Source organism: Haliotis rubra, unplaced genomic scaffold (assembly GCF_003918875.1).
Source record: "Haliotis rubra isolate DU_JTF1 unplaced genomic scaffold, ASM391887v1 Scf106, whole genome shotgun sequence".
NCBI classification, from domain to species: Eukaryota; Metazoa; Mollusca; class Gastropoda; order Lepetellida; family Haliotidae; genus Haliotis; species Haliotis rubra.
In genome coordinates this window covers 1573408-1591513 of record NW_025764959.1, presented here as the reverse complement: position 1 = coordinate 1591513, position 18106 = coordinate 1573408, and the positions used below count along the sequence as shown (strand labels likewise).

The 18106-nt window shown below is 41.0% G+C and overlaps 1 protein-coding gene across 1 annotated transcript in view; it reads left to right on the top strand.

Moving 5' to 3' along the window:
* Window positions 1–270: 270 nt before the first annotated feature.
* Window positions 271–18106, top strand: part of LOC124277876 (protein O-mannosyl-transferase TMTC4-like) — a 53889-nt gene continuing 36053 nt past the window's right edge. The window contains exons 1-4 of the mRNA XM_046713602.1: window positions 271–394; window positions 2775–3103; window positions 6048–6267; window positions 6988–7075. Of these exons, the coding sequence (XP_046569558.1) occupies window positions 275–394; window positions 2775–3103; window positions 6048–6267; window positions 6988–7075 (757 nt within the window). The 5' untranslated portion in view covers window positions 271–274. The remainder of the gene's footprint in view (window positions 395–2774; window positions 3104–6047; window positions 6268–6987; window positions 7076–18106) is intronic.

Below are 18106 nucleotides of genomic sequence, written 5' to 3'. Positions count from 1 at the left end.
TGCAGAGTGTTCTTAGTCTAGGTACTAATCTCTGCAAGTCATCTCAGCCTTGGACCGAATCACTGCATAGTGATCTCGGTCTTTGTCCGAATCACCACATTGTGATCCTAGCCTTTGTCCAAACAATTGTACACACTGCGCCAAAATAAAAACCATTGCTTTCCCGTCGATTAAACCATCTGAAAACACAATGTTTACGGTAACACCTTGTGGACGTTCATCGATTAGTCCTTTTGAATGGATCTTCTATTCAAGGACAAATATTTTCATCAATATGTGGGTGATGCTGTTCAACAACAGCTGGGGAAATCTGAGCGCCTCGCGTTCTATATTACATCTATATCATCTCCTACCAGTGCACACCATCCCTATAGAGGCGAGAAAAACGCGGAAAGTAAGTCTTTTGTGACGATAACAAGATGTGCAAGTAGAACGAGCACTTTGAATATACATACTAATCCTATTGCATTTTTAATGGCGAGTATTGGTTAAGTTGTCAAATATACCGTTAGTAAGTTGGCGGTGGTGTTTTGTGTGTTTGGGACTATTTGTTTGAAAAAATAATAATAAATTATCCGTATCTTATAAGAAGTGTTGTAGAACGAGTCATGTCTGGCTCACATTTGGCCTGCGATGGGTCTACGGCGCCCACAAACTGCCCGTTAAGCGGGCATAAGGTGATCGTAGCTCCCATACCTTAACATAGACTTACCACTGGCGTGGCGCTAAGGTTGCTTTGTACAACCGTACCCAGGTCTTAGTTCTTACAAATATTCATGTTTATGTTTTTATGTTGACTTTTCAGCGACTTGAGCATGCACTAGTGCGTGGATACTTATCACGCCCTGACGCCATCATACCATGTAGGGGTCGACATCCGTGTTATGGTATGAACAGTTACCCCGATTGTCGTGAGTCCTACAGCCTCAGGGGCTGGACCCGCACATCCACATGCCAGTTGGTTCATCGATGTATGAGATTCGGTTGATTCTATCAAAACTTTCAATGTATTCTCTGAATTTCAGATGTCAATTCATAAAATATTCACATATTCATTTAATACATATTTTATAGATTGATACATCTACATAATTTCAACTATTCGGCTTAATATAGAACAAATTACAACTGACAACGCGGCCATGTGTGCTGTGTGTGTGCATATGTGTGGGTATGTATTTAAATGCCGCCAGTTGAATATTGTATATGACAGCAGCATGACCCAATCTAGACCAGGCAATCAATATTTGGTATGGCGAACATCGATCCACGAGCTCGGCAAACCATAATTTGCCATCAAGCGAACCTCGCCTACAGGTGGTTATGTCGACCATCATGGGTTGATGGGGACCCATAAATCATTCTAACCCGAAATTCCCACAGGGCTAGTGTGACATGCAACATAAATATGAGGACCACTAGAATAGCAAATAAAGAATCTCGGAGGTCAGTTGCTAACCCTTCGCCTGTAACAGGTATCATTGTGAATCAAAACAGGTGATTTGTGCATTGCCCCACATCCATTATTAAAACGCTGATAGTAACTGTCCTCTTTTTGTTTTCTTGAAGTCAAGATATGAACTTGCCGTTTTACGAACATAATGTGCGTGTCCACCAATGATGTTATCCGAAACGTACAACTTTGTAAACATCACACCCGCGCATTAATTAAGCACCACCCAATTTTGAAAATACGATGTGATGCTACAGAAAAGTTAGAGTATACCCATCAATTTAATCAACCCATAGTTAAAGAAGCTTTATCCATTGGCAGTTTTACAAATACCATAACCTTTTCTATTCTTTATGAAAGACTATGCTAATGAAAATGTGATGGGACTGAAGTTTTACCCAAAATAGAGATATTCCTCTCCTGCTGAAACTACACAATTAAATTAAGTTTTGACTAAAAATAATAATTCTGTTATATACCAAGATAACATTTACACATCAAATAAGCTTTAATTATGCATAGTTTAGTTTATTGAATAAACACCTCTCCTTGCCGGATAGTGATACTTACAGCTAAAGTCTGTTTGTTTTGTTTGGAAAGCAACTTTTACAGCATTCTAAAATTTTACTTTTTTTCGTTTGACTGTAACTTTTCCTTATCTTAGTATACAGACTTTCATCCACTCACAATATATAACGAATTCATAGGCCACATAACAATCAATTATTACTTTCACTTTTCAGAATAAGGTAACTTATTTTATATAGGGCAGAAAAACACATGTTTTAAATATAGGCAATTATCCTAATTAAAGTACATGGTAATTTCAATGATATTTTCTTTTTTTTAAATGTTAAATGCTTGCTCTGTCAAATTATAAAGGTTATTTTTTGAAAGAGTTCAGAATGTCATTTCAGACAAAATTAATTGGTAAAAATACAGGGGAGGGCTTATTTTATGCACGGATGTATATTTATGGCACAGCATACAGTCAGTACAAAATCAGATTTAAGGACCAGGACGGGGACTCCATGGACTAGCTGATAAGGAAGAGCTGAAGTAGGGGTTCGATCAAACACACAATATACTGGGCACCTGATAAGATTCATATTGAACTAAGATAGCATCTGTTGCCAAAACTGCATTTTATAATTATTGTTTGCTTCTTATGCTTAATTCGTAACAGGCACCACCTTGTGGGAAACTTGACATGTTCTCTAATGTTTTGTATTATTGTGTTAGTTTCGTGTCTAACTGAACAAAGCTGATGCTGAGCATTGTTTCACAATATCTAGTCGTTGCGCTCTCCTTGTTATTCTAGACGACACTAATCATGCACAGAGTTGCAGCAAAACGAGGAAGAAGGTACACCGGTGAAAACAGTCACCAGTCAGAGTGGGACGATGTGCTGCCTGTACCTAAACTCAGCTTCTCTGTGGCATCTGTCCTCGTCTTCTGTCTGGCGGTGCTGTGTTTCGCGCACAGCTATGACGGGGAGTTTGTGTTTGACGACTTACGGGCCATCACCAACAATAGGGATATATTACCCGACACTCCATTCACAGCGATATTTTCACACGATTTCTGGGGACAGTTGTTGGATGAAAAGAGTCACAAGTCATACAGGCCAATTACTGTGATGACCTACAGGTGAGAAAATCTATAACTGACAAAGAAAGAAGAATGTTGGCGATTTATCTCCAATATGAGACATATATGCTACTCTAGAAAAACAGGGTTTATGTATATACTTGTCCGCTGATCATATATTATTATGCAATATAGAACATATAATTAATTACTTTAACTTTCTGACAAAACACATTTTATTGTTCTCAGAAAAGTATAATTAATAATTGTAGACATGTGTTTTTACCGGTCCCCTTTCATTTCCTTACTCTGCACTTTTGCACTAATCCATGTGTGGAGAGACTATTATAAACTGCCAGGCAACAAAACGGAGCTTTATTTAACTAATTACAATCGTTGTTAAAACGTTACTAGGCTACGAGTGCCTCCAAAATGCCTACGGTTTAAAACTCGACACACCCAGGATATGCGTATGAAATGCATGACCATAAACCTTGTCCTGCATGATGGATTGACATCATTCTCAAACATGGCGGTGGTCTTTCCTGGTCTCCTCCATATGACCTAGTCACTATCAATTACCTCCCTTTGCTGGATTTTATCCTATCAGGTGTGTATGCTGGGAAGTTGAGCGTACCAATCACAAGGCTTCTATCATAACTCAGTTGCGCTTCTTTTATCTAACCGATTAATATTGGCAACACCATTGTTGCAGAGGCACCCTGAAAGAAGTAGGAGTCAATTTGTCTGTATGAGTTTTTCCCTAAATCTGCCTCGCACAGCGGTTGTAACGGCTTATCCGATTGGCTACTGTGAGAAGGCAGGAAAGGGAGGTAATACAATTATCTGTCCGAGCCGTAGATGCATCCAGGGTACAAGTGGAGATTTATCGGAACGTATACCCTAGATCTTGGGGAACTTTCTGTATTCTTGTACCAACGTCTTCAGTAAGTATTTGTGGCCTCACAGATATTCATCAAATGAGGTTAATGCCATATACAGATATCTATTTTCCTACAGATATTTGGAACCTTCATATGTATGTAACGATACATTTTATTTAAGAGATTTACCATATTTGTATTTAAAATGTATTTATCTCCCGAGCTGCTCCACACACCATGTGTTCGTTTGAACAGGACCTTCTTCACTTTGCCTCCTCAATTTGTCAAACACCCTTTTTCATCACTGATCTGTCATCACCCACTTGTAGGTCATCTTGTTTAAGAGACACTCCTGCTTAGCGCCACAACATGCTTGTTACATGGTTGTACTGTCTGTCACACATTCTGTTTGTCAGAAATATTGTAGGCAAATTCCCTTGCACCGCACTTCTGTCACACATCGTATTTGTCGCTCATCTCATTTGCCATGCCTACATTTAGCACACCGCCATCTGTCAAACATCCCATTTGTCACATATCATGTCACACAGACCATGTGTCAGACATCTGTCATCCATTTCATTTGTCACATCTCTATTCGTCCCATCTTCTCTGCCACGCGTCCCATTTGTCACACCTCTATTTGTCACACCAGTCCGTAGCATATGCTTTTTGCCACTTCTCCGTTTGTCACAGCCCATCTGTCACATCTCTATTTGTCACACAACCTATTTGCCACATCCATCTCTCACTCGTCCCATTTGTCACATCTCTATTTGTCACACATCCTAATTGCCACATCCATCTCTCACTCGTCCATCTGTCACATCTCTATTTGTCACTCTTTAAAAAAGGACCTAAACTATCAAAATCAGAAAAATGGACATATAAATCAGCTATGCTTGAAGTTGTTACATCGTACCAGTACCTTGGAGTATCATTTAATAGAACTCTAAATTGGTCCCTCTCTGCCAAAAACATTTCACTTAAGGCAAAGAAAGCTTTAGTGTCTATTACAAAATGCCTTTGTAGCTTTAAAGACTTGTCATATGATGTCTATTTCAAAATATTCGACTGTAAGATACTACCCATATTATTATATAGGTCAGAATTATGGGGCTTTCACAAACATGATTGTCTGGAAAGGGTATTGCTTTATGCATGTAAACGATTCCTTGGTGTGCGAATGTCTACACCAAATACAATTATCCTTGGAGAAACTGGCAGATATCCTATCAATGTGTACACTCTAAAACGCTGTATTGCTTACTGGCTAAAGCTCCTCTCCATGCCCGCTTCACGCTACCCATTTAAAGCTTACAAAATGTTATGTAATCTAGATTTAAACGCAAGCGCCGAGCGTAATAGGTTTAATTGGGCTACACATGTAAAAACAGTTTTATTTAGATTTGGACTAGGTTATGCGTGGATATGGGAGGGAGTTGGAAATAAGCACCAATTCTTAAATTTACTTGTAAGAAGAAGCAAATATTGCTTTATATAGGCATGCAAAAGTCCAAAATAGTCCCTGTACATTTACTTATTCCCTGTTAAAAGAAGACTTCTTGTGTGAACCATATGTACGTTGTATCAATATCAAGAAAGTAAGACTAGCCTTATCACAGTTTCGTTCCGTTTATTATGATTTAAGTTGTTATAAGGGAAAATTTCATAAGAAATCTACTGTGTGCAGATACTGTAAAATGAATGTCTTGGAAGATGAATACCATGTTCTGCTAATTTGTGATTATTATAGAAACATTAGAAGCAAATATATACCCAGTTACTTTACGAAACAACCGTCAAAACATAAATTTATTCAACTGTTGTCAACTTCTAATCGTATATTGATTGAAAATATTGCTTTGTTCATATACCATGCAATATTGAAGAGAAACCCACACTGCTTTTGAATTTTGTATATACCTGTACTATGGGCCTGTGGCCTTCAGTTCTGAATAAAGATAGATTGAAAGCCTGGTATTTGTCACTCTTCTGTGACATGTTCCATCTGTCACATCTCTATTTGTCACACATCCTATTTGTCACATCCATCTCTCACTGGCCTACATCCTGAATATGTTCATCTTGCTGCTAAGATCGAGAATGTTCCGTTCCAGGTGGAACTACGCTTGGGCAGGAGGACTTCATCCTCGGGGCTTCCACGTTGTCAACATCGTCCTGCACGGCTTGGTCTCGGTCATCTTCCTGGCAGTATTCTCTGTCCTCATGTCTGGTTACCAGGTTGACCAGGAATCTGCCAGGCCGGTGTTTGCCTCGCCCCGAGCTGCCCTCCTGTGTGCTGTGTTGTTTGCTGTACATCCAATCCACACTGAAAGTGTGAGTAAAACTCGTTTTCATGCTAACATATTTAGTGCAAAAAGCTCAGACGAACACAGGAAGATCATCATCATCATCATCATCATCATCATCATCATCATCATCATCATCATCATCATCATCATCATCACATCATCATCATTATCATCATCATCATCTCATCATCATCACCATCATCATCATCATCACCACCATCATCATCAGCATCATCATCGTCGTCGTCGTCGCCATCATCATCATCATATCATCATCATCATCATCACCATATCATCATCATCTACATCATCACCACCACCACCACCATCATCAGCATCAGCATCGTGGTCATCATCATCATCATCATCATCATCATCATCATCACCACCACCACCATCAGGAGAATCCTGAGCATTGTTTGTTACAGAAATGTTGTGCAAGAGCGACAAACGTTTATCCCAGTTTACAAATTGCACAAAATCAAATGTCCAGCTCTTTAGAGAGATAAAAATAGACCGATATTTTAGTCTGGTTCTGATAAAAGGTTATTACAACTATTATCGTTAGAAATACATCGCAATGGACCCCAATCATGTAACTGTATATGGTCTATGCAGGACAAAATTATTTAAAGACAATTTATAATATGGGCGGATTACTTATGAAGACCAATAGAATGCCAGATCATGTTATTGTTTGGTAACGTATGAACAAATAGGATTTTCTGACCTTGCTGTGTTACAGGTAGCAGGGATCGTGGGTCGGGCTGACCTGCTGTGTGCCTTGACCTTCCTTCTATCGTTCCTTCTGTACGCCAGGGCCTGCCTCTCACGTAAGAAGTGATACACTTATAATCAAATAAGCTCAGTTTGTGTTATTTTAAATATTTTAATTCATTCATTCTGATTAGCTGAAGGGGTCACCTACAGCTGCAAATCGATAAGCCACGTCCACGCAGTCTTAATCACTACGAGGACTGGTAGTAGAGGAAAGTCCTTTCCTGCTGATCTGTATCATGGTTAATATATCTCGGTATACAATGGGTAATAACTGAAGGGGTCACCTATAACTGTAAATCGATAAGCCACGTCAACGCAATCTTAATCACTACGAGGACTGGTAGTAGGGGAAAGTCTTTCCTGCTGATCTGTGTCATGGTTAATATATCTCAGTATACAATGGGTCATAACTGAAGGGGTCACCTATAACTGTAAATCGATAAGCCACGTCCACGCAATCTTAATCACTACGAGGACTGGTAGTAGGGGAAAGTCCTTTCCTGCTGGTCTGTATCATGGTGAATATATATCGGTATACAATGGGTGATAACTTAACATCCATTATGATGTGACGATTCAATGTAGATCCTTATGGAATCCTAGAAGGGACATTGTCGCTATGTCGCATTGTCGCGTTGTCAAAAACAAGTAAAGTGAGGCAAAATAAACCAAAACGCGACACGCGACATCGCGACAACGCGACATTTCGCCCATTTGTCGCATTGTCGCGATGTCGCGTGTCGCGTGTCGCGTTTTGAATAATATTTTTCTATTCCTCAAAGGGCGACACGCGACAATTTTCAAGGTCAAAATATGTCGCGTTGTCGCGCGTCGCCCTATCTAAGATGTGTAAAAGAAGCCTACAAAAATTCACTAAAACGCGACACGCGACAATGCGACATATTATATGTCGCAATGTCGCGTGTCGCGTTTTCGCCCTTTTCGATTACCGGTGCGCATGCGTAGAAAGTCAATGAGTCTACGCATGCGCAGGAAATGTTATACTCTATTTCACACTTCAGTGGTCTTTTGTTACCTCCAATGGTTTTTACAATGAAGTAGTACGCGTAATGATAATGGGGGCTGCTTTTCTTGAACTTAATGGAAATCTTTCATTGTTGCTTTGAAAATTATTGTATATATTGTAAATGTATTTGGCGAATCAAGTGTGTTTTCGCAGCAAGACAAGTTATTAGCGCTACCATTCATTGTAATCACGGCACACGGTGGCTCTGTCATTCAAGGCGGGGCAATTTGCTGTGCAGAGTTGTGTCTCTTAGTCACACCAGAAAACTATGATCATAGGTTCTAATCCCAGTACCATATACACTCATTACTTTGGACATTTCACCTATGTCAAGCTCACAGGTTGTGAAAAAACTCAAATATTGTTAAAATTCAGGCCACATCGGCAGAAACATCAAGTGATGTCCACGAATGGGTCACTATGTTCCACAGTGTGGCTCCTCAGAGTTCTTGGTACAGTCCTGTCCGACGCTGATGAACTTGTTCAGCCAGCAGTGGATGGATACCAGGTAGAATGAGATGGTAATATCACTTAACCATCCAGCACCTCAAATACAGTTTTGGTCGACTTTGAACGTGATATTCTTCTTGGGAAAACGCCATACAAATGGAATGTTATGATTATGATTTTAAAAGCGGTCAAATCGCTTGGCAGAGTTGCTACCCTTGGAGTGCCAGAATTGGTCCTCGCTCGCTCGCTCCCTCCCTCCGCTCAACTCATCTCTACTCTACTCCACACCACTTCGCTCCGCTCCACTCACTCACTCATTCCACTCCACTCCGCTCACTCATTCCACTCCCCGCTCCACTCACGCACTCACTCCACTCCACTCCACTCCTCTCCGCTCCACTCCACTCACTGACTCACTTCCCTCACTCACTCATTCCGCTCCGCTCCACTCCACCCACTCACTCACTCCGCTCCCCGCTCCACTCACTCACTCATTCACTCACTCTGCTCCACTCCGCTCCACTCCGCTCACTCATTCCGCTCCCCGCTCCACTCACGCACTCATTCCACTCCACTCCAGTCCACTCCGCTCACTGACTCACTTCTCTCACTCACTCATTTCACTCCGCTCCTCTCCACTCCGCTCTGCTCAGTGACTCACTTCTCTCACTCACTCATTCCGCTCCGCTCCGCTCCACCCACTCACTCCACTCCCCGCTCCACTCACTCACTCATTCACTCACTCCGCTCCGCTCCGTTCACTCATTCCACTCCCCGCTCCACTCAACGCACTCATTCCGCTCCACTCCACTCACGCACTCATTCCACTCCACTCCACTCCAATCCACTCCAATCCAATCCAATCCAAACATCGAAAAGTAATCATGCTTGTGATAGTTTATAAAATCCGCCGTAACTAATAAAACGCGACACGCGACAATGCGACAACGCGACATTTTGATGAAATGTCGCGTTGTCGCGCGTCGCCTGTCGCGCTTTGTTAAAATATTGAGTATAGTATGTATTATAACGTATTTGACTAAAACGCGACACGCGACAATGCGACAACGCGACATTTTGATGAAATGTCGCGTTGTCGCGCGTCGCCTGTCGCGCTTTGTTAAAATATTGAGTATAGTATGTATTATAACGTATTTGACTAAAACGCGACACGCGACAATGCGACAACGCGACATTTTGATGAAATGTCGCGTTGTCGCATTGTCGCGTGTCGCGCTTTGTTAAAATATTAACTATAGTATCCTTGTGTCATGTAAGTTCGATCACTTAAGAACTGTCGCTGAATTTTCAAAGTTATATTCATATAATCTTATTTTCAAATCTCTTACCTCTAAACTTGTTTATTTATGTCAAACATTTCCAGAATCCAGTTATTTTTACCGCTTTTCACAATCGCGGGATGGCCGCCCTCTCACTGTCAACACAAGTGACCCAGTTATATTGGGTCACATAAGTTCGATCACATGATTGGCTGGCTAGTCACGTAAACAGGATGACTTGTAAGGGCGATTTCTTGTGTCAAATTCAGAGTTTGAGCAGTCCCAAGTAATTTTATGGTATTTATGTCCATGAAACGTTCATTTTATGTTTCAATACTTCTAAAAAACGATGAAAAGTCACAAATATTCAGCTTATATAGAAGTATTATGCAGGGAATTATTCTTCAGGCACATCGTGACAGGCATCAAACCTCAGAATGTAGACAAACACCACGAACTGGCTTGCAGAAACGTAAATGTGTTCTGTGCTGACATGTAGGGTGGGTACATTGTGCCCAGGTTGTATTTATCAATGAGGCAATAGCTCAAACTTCATCAGGTACAAATTCACGGAAATTCTCAAAAAAGCATTAAGTTTTCTATATGAAATGGCCCTTACTTGTTTCCAAAGTTTTAAATTTTGACAAGGATATCACGTGTCTGGACATGTCACAATTAGACCAGCAACGTAAACAAACAGAAGACAGGGGTGCTGTCAATTTACAACGTGTGAAATAAGTACTGTTTACATTTTATTGGTGCTGATAAAGTTACATTATTGATCTAGGGTTAAAAAGTAGTTGTTTGCTGAATATGAGCTATAACTTACGTTTGGTAACTTGACACGAAACATTTTCCGGTCCAAACGAATAAAAGTGGTGTCACCAGAAGATCAAAGCTGCAGATATCGTAAGTTATCGCTACGTATTGCAACAATTACCATTCAAAATGGGCGATCGAAGTTACATGACGATCGAACTTATGTGACTTGACGATATGTATTATAACCACAGGGGTTCGAATCACTGTTTGGCCTCTCTTCGATAAACATCGACAGTTTCCGTGGATATTTTAATGACTCGGAAACAGAAAACGGCTCAGCCTGGTTCCCAGGGTCTGCTGCCCTAACGCTTCCACACTGAAAAAGCCATTTATTATCTAATTATTTTCTTATGTATTATGAGGAAATAATTGATAAAGTTCAAACCATTGTTTTATAAATGCGGGTGTGCTGGTAAAATTATCGGCTCTCAGTAACATAATACAAAAAAATATATTCCTTATCTTGAGTTACTTTGGTACATATAATTTGTAATAAAATTAAACAGATCCATCCATGTACACACTATTTTTCGAAGAATGTTGTCTGAATCGGTTTGTAAGACAACATGAAAAGGTTTTACCAATATTATTCAGAAATGTTTATGATTAAAATAAACATGGGGAATCAAATGATCTGTACAGAAAACACACACAATTATACTGCTGAATACAATGAATTTGACCCACTATTTTACTAACTTGAATATATAATAATACCCAGTATGATCAGTATGCTAATTCACTACCATAAAAATACATACATTGCCTTAAAAGTACATATATTTGAAGATTAACATTTAATACAGATGTACATTCCGCTATTTGAGCTTTTTACCACTGAAACTTATCCTGAGTACTGTAGTTTTTATGGCTTGAAGCCAGTATCAGTGTATGCATTTGGTGTACATGTATACTCGCCCAAAAAAGAAACGCATGTATGAATTTAAACTGTATTTTTATGTTTATTTTGAAACATCTTGTAGGCTTTATGAGTGAATGAAATATAGCGAAATTGCACACTGGGAATGCAGACTTATCCGTCTTTGGCACCAACTCGAGGAAAGTCAGTTTGAGAGTCACATGGAGACGTGTGGTGGCGCTGAAGTCAATACCTCGTGTGACCACCGTGGGCATCAAGAACTGCACGGCATCGCCTCGGCATCGAACGAATAAGTCTCAGTATCTCGTGTTGCCCAATCGCAGCCCACTCTGCCTGCAGTGCCTGTGCGAGTTGCTGAAGTGTCTGGGGCTGAGGGTAACGGCGTCGCGACCGTCTGTCCTGGGCATCCCAAAGATGTTCGATCGGGTTTAAGTCCGGTGATCTTGTCGGCCGAATCTGTCCACCTGGGGAACGCAAGCGTGGGCGAAACGTTCACGTCGACGTCTGTACACCCGCATTCTTCCATCGTGTCGTTCCAATAGAAATCGTGATTCATCACTGAACCAGATTCTACGCCAATTCGGTAGGTTCCAGGCCTGAACGTTGGTGCACCATTGAACTCGATGTCGACGATGTTGTTGTCGAAGCACAGGGCCAAAATTAGGTCTTCTGGCACGTAAATCAGCCTCTCTCAACCTGTTCCTGACAGTCTGTGCAGAAAGCCTCCTCAATCCGGGTATTTGTCGAGCGGTACTGGTCGCCGTAGCTGTTTGATGACGCAGGTGATGTACCCGGATGTAGCGATCCTGCGCCGCAGTGGTCGCTCGAGGTCGCCCACTACGAGGGGCATCTGCTACCGCATTCTGCCGGCGCTATCTCTCCCAGAGCCGTGAAAAGGTGCTTTGGTGATCATTTATGCGTCGGGCAACTGCACGCTGAGACGCCAGCTTCAAGCAAACCAATGGCGATATGACGGATGGCTTCACTTAGACGTGGCATTTTGCGTTCGTCAACAATATTCCAAATACAGTGAATAATCGACAGGCAACGATCAACCTTTTATACCAATCATTGAGACTATCTGATCCCCAACTTTCACGTGCATTGCATGTGAATTGTGTATTCTGTGACACTACACGCCGAAATCATGCTGTTAAATACGGGTATTTTACGGATGGTGCGTTTTGTTGTGATGTTTCAAAACATAAACACCATAGAACTCATAAACAGAGCAAAACCTTTCGTAAAATGAATCACGTTTTCATTCATTGCTACATGAAATTGCTATTTTCACGATGCGTTTCCTTTTTGGGAGAGTATATCTTGATTATTTTGAGCATGATAACACTGGTGATATTAGAATAGAACTGATACATGTTAATAATCATATAATTTGATATCAGCAATTATAGTTTGATTAAATGCTACAATGGAGTCTTTTTGCGTTACTTTATTATACTTTAGGGCTGTGCATACAAACATATTTCAACACATAATCAGTGATATTCCATTGAATTTTGGAGAATGACAGTGCTCTGAATTTGTTAGCCAGTTCACTATTGGTATTTGTTTTAAATTGAAATTGTATGGTTTGTATCTAAAATCTGGGTATTGTGTTAACACCTATCCTTATTTGGACTAAAGCACTAACTCCTCTTGGTGTAGAGATTGAAAAGGCTATTATGACATTGTACAGATATTAAAAGAAAGTTGGAAATATACCATGTCCAGATTTATTTAAGATATTTAGGGCTCCTTGCCTCTAGGCAGGAGACCTATTGTAATCGTTAATGTTTTTATTATTATTATTATTTATTATTCCGCCGTATTTTGTACCAGTCCTACAAAGAGCACCAGTGGTCAGAATCGCTTGAGAAAGGTCACCTAGATGCCCATCGAGGTGTAGATATTCCTCATTAAAATCTCAATGCTCTAGGCCCAATAGCAAAGGGCAGATAATTCAAAATTATTTTAAAAATTAAATTTCAAAAGCAAGTATGTGCAAAACTACTGATCTAATAAGTGCCAAAGTTCTTGAGCAGATGCGCAATCAAAAAGCCTACAATTTTGCTTCGACGGGTCAAGTTGCTAAAATGTACCGTTTGGCAGTTATATTTGTTTAACTGATGTCCAGTACGATTGTGCAAATTCTGCACAAAAAGTGCCAGGTTGCCGTTCCACTAACCGATCTTACCTAAGATCAATCTTAGCAAGTTACGCCAATTTTACAATCGTCTTAGCTAAAAGTTACACCCGTTCCACTACCCGATCTTAGGCCGATTGTAGCCGGTCCCGATCTTACGATCCGATCCAAGCTTAGATCGAGACTCTTTCGTGCGAGAGATAGAGGAATGCGAGGCACGAGTTATCTCCCTTTGCAAATGATGGAAGTAGTTTACGAACCAACTGAGTGAGTGAGTGAGTTTAGATTTTCGCCGCACTCAGCAATAGTCCTGCTATATGGCGGCGGTCTGTAAATAATCTAGCTAAGATGAATAGCGTTCACTAACATGAGCGTTCATGTTAGTGAACGTTATGTATCTTAGCTATAAATAATCGAGTCTGGACCAGACAATCCAATGATCAACAGCATGAGCATCGATCAGCGCAAATGGGAACCGAAGTCATGTGTCAACCAAGTCAGCGAGCCTGACCACCCGATCCCGTTAGTGGCCTCTTACGACAGGCATGGGTTATTGAAGTTCAATATTCTAACCCGGTCCTTCATGGGTATTTTTCCAACCAATTGTAAACGCGGAGAAAAAACCTAGAGCAAAATATTAGGGTAGTGAGCACCTTGGTTTCAGGTGCAAGTGCGTGTGAACGCTGGGTATCAAGCATAATATAATAATAATAAATGCATATTTATAGTGCGCCTATTCCACATCCTTGGGCATGCTCAAAGCGCTATGTACAGATAATTTACTCGAGAATATTTACAGCCGAGATTATAAGTAATATACAGCGAACAGGTTTTAAGTCTGGACTTTAAAAATGTCAATTGTGCCAGAGCTTTTAATATGTGCCTTAACCTTGTCAATCAGAATAAACAAGGCGTGACGAGGCTATAACGTATGTAGAATCTGTCAGTGGTCTTGAATAACACGCAGCATGCCTTTAGAATCCCCCACCAAATATGCGCAGTGAAATCAAACTTTTTTGTATCTTTTTTGCTTCAGAACATTGTTCACTTCACAGCTGTCCCTATTCTTAACCATGACGTTGGAATACTGTTGTACAAATGTGTTATACCGACACGCTCGGTTGTGTTCCCATGACGACAGTGGTCAGACTGGCCTGACATTTGTAAGGCTTCAGTGCAGTGTTTGTTTACATCACAGAAATATACAAATTCATTTCATGGGGGACTTTAGGGGACGCTCACGGTGAAATGCTCGCTCTTATTTTGCACACAGAATAGGAAAGCCACCATTTTGGTTTCTCTACGATTGATTTTAGCTATCCTAAGTTGGTCATGAGCAACTTAGACTTTGAATCTTAACTTTACGATTGACTTGGGTAAGATTGGTTAGTGGAACGGTATGCCGATCGTAACGTCACGCTAAGATTGGGATTTTAGGGGTTTACGATTGGCGTAGGGCTAAGATCGGTTAGTGGAACGGCACCCAGAACACTAATTGTTTTGACCGTAGACTAAAGAACAACTGAGATACCGACTTTTAAAGAGGGAACTATTTCTTCTTAAGAACTTCTTAAAAGGAACATGACCCCCGCGACCCCGGCTGCATTTCAACGATTCGCTCCCGTGTCAAAAACGTGTTCTGGCTGCGTTTGGGGCGATTTCTAGCCCTCAAATACAATTCAAACACCCGTAACTCTGAAACCAACCGTCCGATTTCGACCAAAATGTACCTGTACATGTGGGCTATTAGTGTGGATTATAACTAACGATTGCAGTAATGTATCTCCAAAGACAACAGAGGGACAAGTGAAATTATATTTTCCACATTTTAGTTGCTATCTTCATCGGTTCTCTGAAGAACACAATGAAAGTTAGCCGTATGTATCTCAAACGTTAGCTGATCAGTTTCTGTTCTTCGGTGCATGTGAAAAGTATCCCCGTTTGGTACATATCTTCTTCATGATTTTTTGTTAGAGGTAATTAAGATAGATGTTTGAACAAAGGGTTCTTCTGTTTTGAGATTCATGATACCCAAGTGATATTTTCTAATCTAAGAAAAAAGGTTTGGTGATGAATTTATCGAAACTTAAAGACCTTCCAGTGCTTCCAGTCGAAGAGCATTCGACTAGCAGTGATATGATTCATATTAACTAAAACTATTACTACTTTCATCAGTTATGTGACAGACACAATAGGCTAGACAGAACTAAAGCCAAGGAGCCTACTGAGTCAAAAAAGAAACTTCACATTCTTTCTTCAGGGCACTATAAAAGAACAAAAGATGGTAAGATGGTTAAATTGTTTTTATTTCATTGCTGAGATCGGTGTGATGTACTCGATACACTGACAGTGCCATAATCAGTTCCATTAGGCTACACCGCCGTTCCAAAACATGGGTATACAGAATGTCAAGTCACAAGAATAAAAATGCGAAATTTCTCAGTTCAATATCGTGTATGGCCGCCCCGCGCATTCACCACTGCCAAACACCGTCTCCTCATCGACTGCCTGATGCTTGTGAACACGTGGTTGGGGATTCTGCGCCATTGCTCTTGCAAGGCAGCGCCAAGTTCCTGCAAATTCTGAGGTTGGTTCCTAAGACCACAAGCCTTCTCCCAAGTGCATCCCAAACGTGCTCTATTGGATTAAGGTCAAGGGACCTCGATGGCCAGTCCATGACGTTGATTCCAACGTTTTGAAGGACATTTCGTGTCAACATCGCGGTATGCGGCCGAGCATTATCATGCTGGAACTGTAGACCTGGGCCATGAGCCGCCATGAAAGGAACGAGTTCAGGGGTGAGCACCTGGTCGCGGTAAGCAGCAGCTGTGACGTTTCCACGGATGACCAGAAGTCGGGAACGGTTGTTCCCACAGAAAGCACCCCACACCATGCAACTTCCGCCCCCGAATCTGTCGACTTCCTGTATACCGTTCACGAGGTCGTCTCCAGACTCCATGCCTGCCGTCCGCGAATCTGAGGGTAAACCTGGATTCATCGCTAAAGACGACTCGATTCCAGTCTCTCTGGGTCCATCGGAGGTGACGTTGGGCCCACAGCAGACGTTGACATTGATGAAACGGCGTCAATATTGGCCCACGATATGGACGTCGAGAATGGAGATTGGCAGCCCGCAACCGATTTCGAATGGTCTGTGAGGACAGTCGACCTCTAAACATCTCAGCCCTGGTTCGTGTAGCCGGCAGAAATCTGTCACGTAGGTGACGTAGGACGATTTGATGGTCTTCTGCTCGTGACGTCACACGTGGACGACCCGACCTTAGGCGATCAGAAGTGGTGCCAGGTTGTTGTAGACGACCTCGCAAGTCATACACAGTACGACGGCTGCATCCCAATGCTCATGCGACGTCAATAACTGATCTTCCCGCTTGCAACATGCCGACGGCACGTTCACGTTGCACATTTGACAATCGTGGCATTTCAAGTACCGTTAGAACTGTGGTTTAAAAGTGTTTTTTCAATTCTTGAGGCCAATGCAAACACGTGCATATGAAAAAAACTTCGATGCGAAGATCACGTGATCGACTGCACGTGCAAAACCTGATTTGGCACTAACGTCATTTGCACGACGAATCGATGGGTTTGAGTGGGTTTTGCTAACGTTTTTCTAGAGTCGAAAGATAGGGATCCCATTTCGGATACATAGATGTATCATCAGAGAAAAATTATTCATTATTTTTCAAATTACATTTTGTGAAGTTTCTTTTTTTATTTCATGCTATGATTGTTCCTATGGTGTGTTATGGTGCAGAGGTATATGGTACCTCATTCTTATCGAACTATTGAAGATGTTCAGTATAAAATGTATAAATGGTTTCTCAAAACAATGGTATGGTTTGGGGAGAATGTGGCACAGACCCTCTCCAACTTGTCAACACCACAAGGGCTATTAAGTATTGGTGCAGGCTACTGCATTTGGATGAATGCAGACTGCCAAGGCTACCTAATGGATGACTCTGGCTGTACCACATGGGCTACTCATATTAAAGATATTCTGTTTAGACCTGGATTTGAATATGTGTGGTTAACACAAGATGTGGGAAAAGTCAAGATATATATTCTCCTTTTAAAACCATGATTATTTAACAACCTACAACTATCATGGTGTTGTTCTATCAACAGTTTATCTGATTCCTTCTATTTATATTCCATGATGTGTCCGTTTCCGATTACATAAAAACAACTGTAGCTGTATCTGGAGTGGGATGGGTAATGGGGTACATTCAGTTTTATTTTTATCACAGTCATGTGATTTTACATATCTAGAAAATGACAGGCATCACGCAGATGTTGTAATGCCATGGTCACTGAAGATCATTATGTCTATTCCATCACCATGATCAACCTCATGCAAAATGGAAGAATAGAAATGGATGTTATTTTGAAATGATATATGCAAAATGAGTAAAAATAATAAATATATTCTTCTTCACATACATTGTCAAAAACAAATGGTTGAAT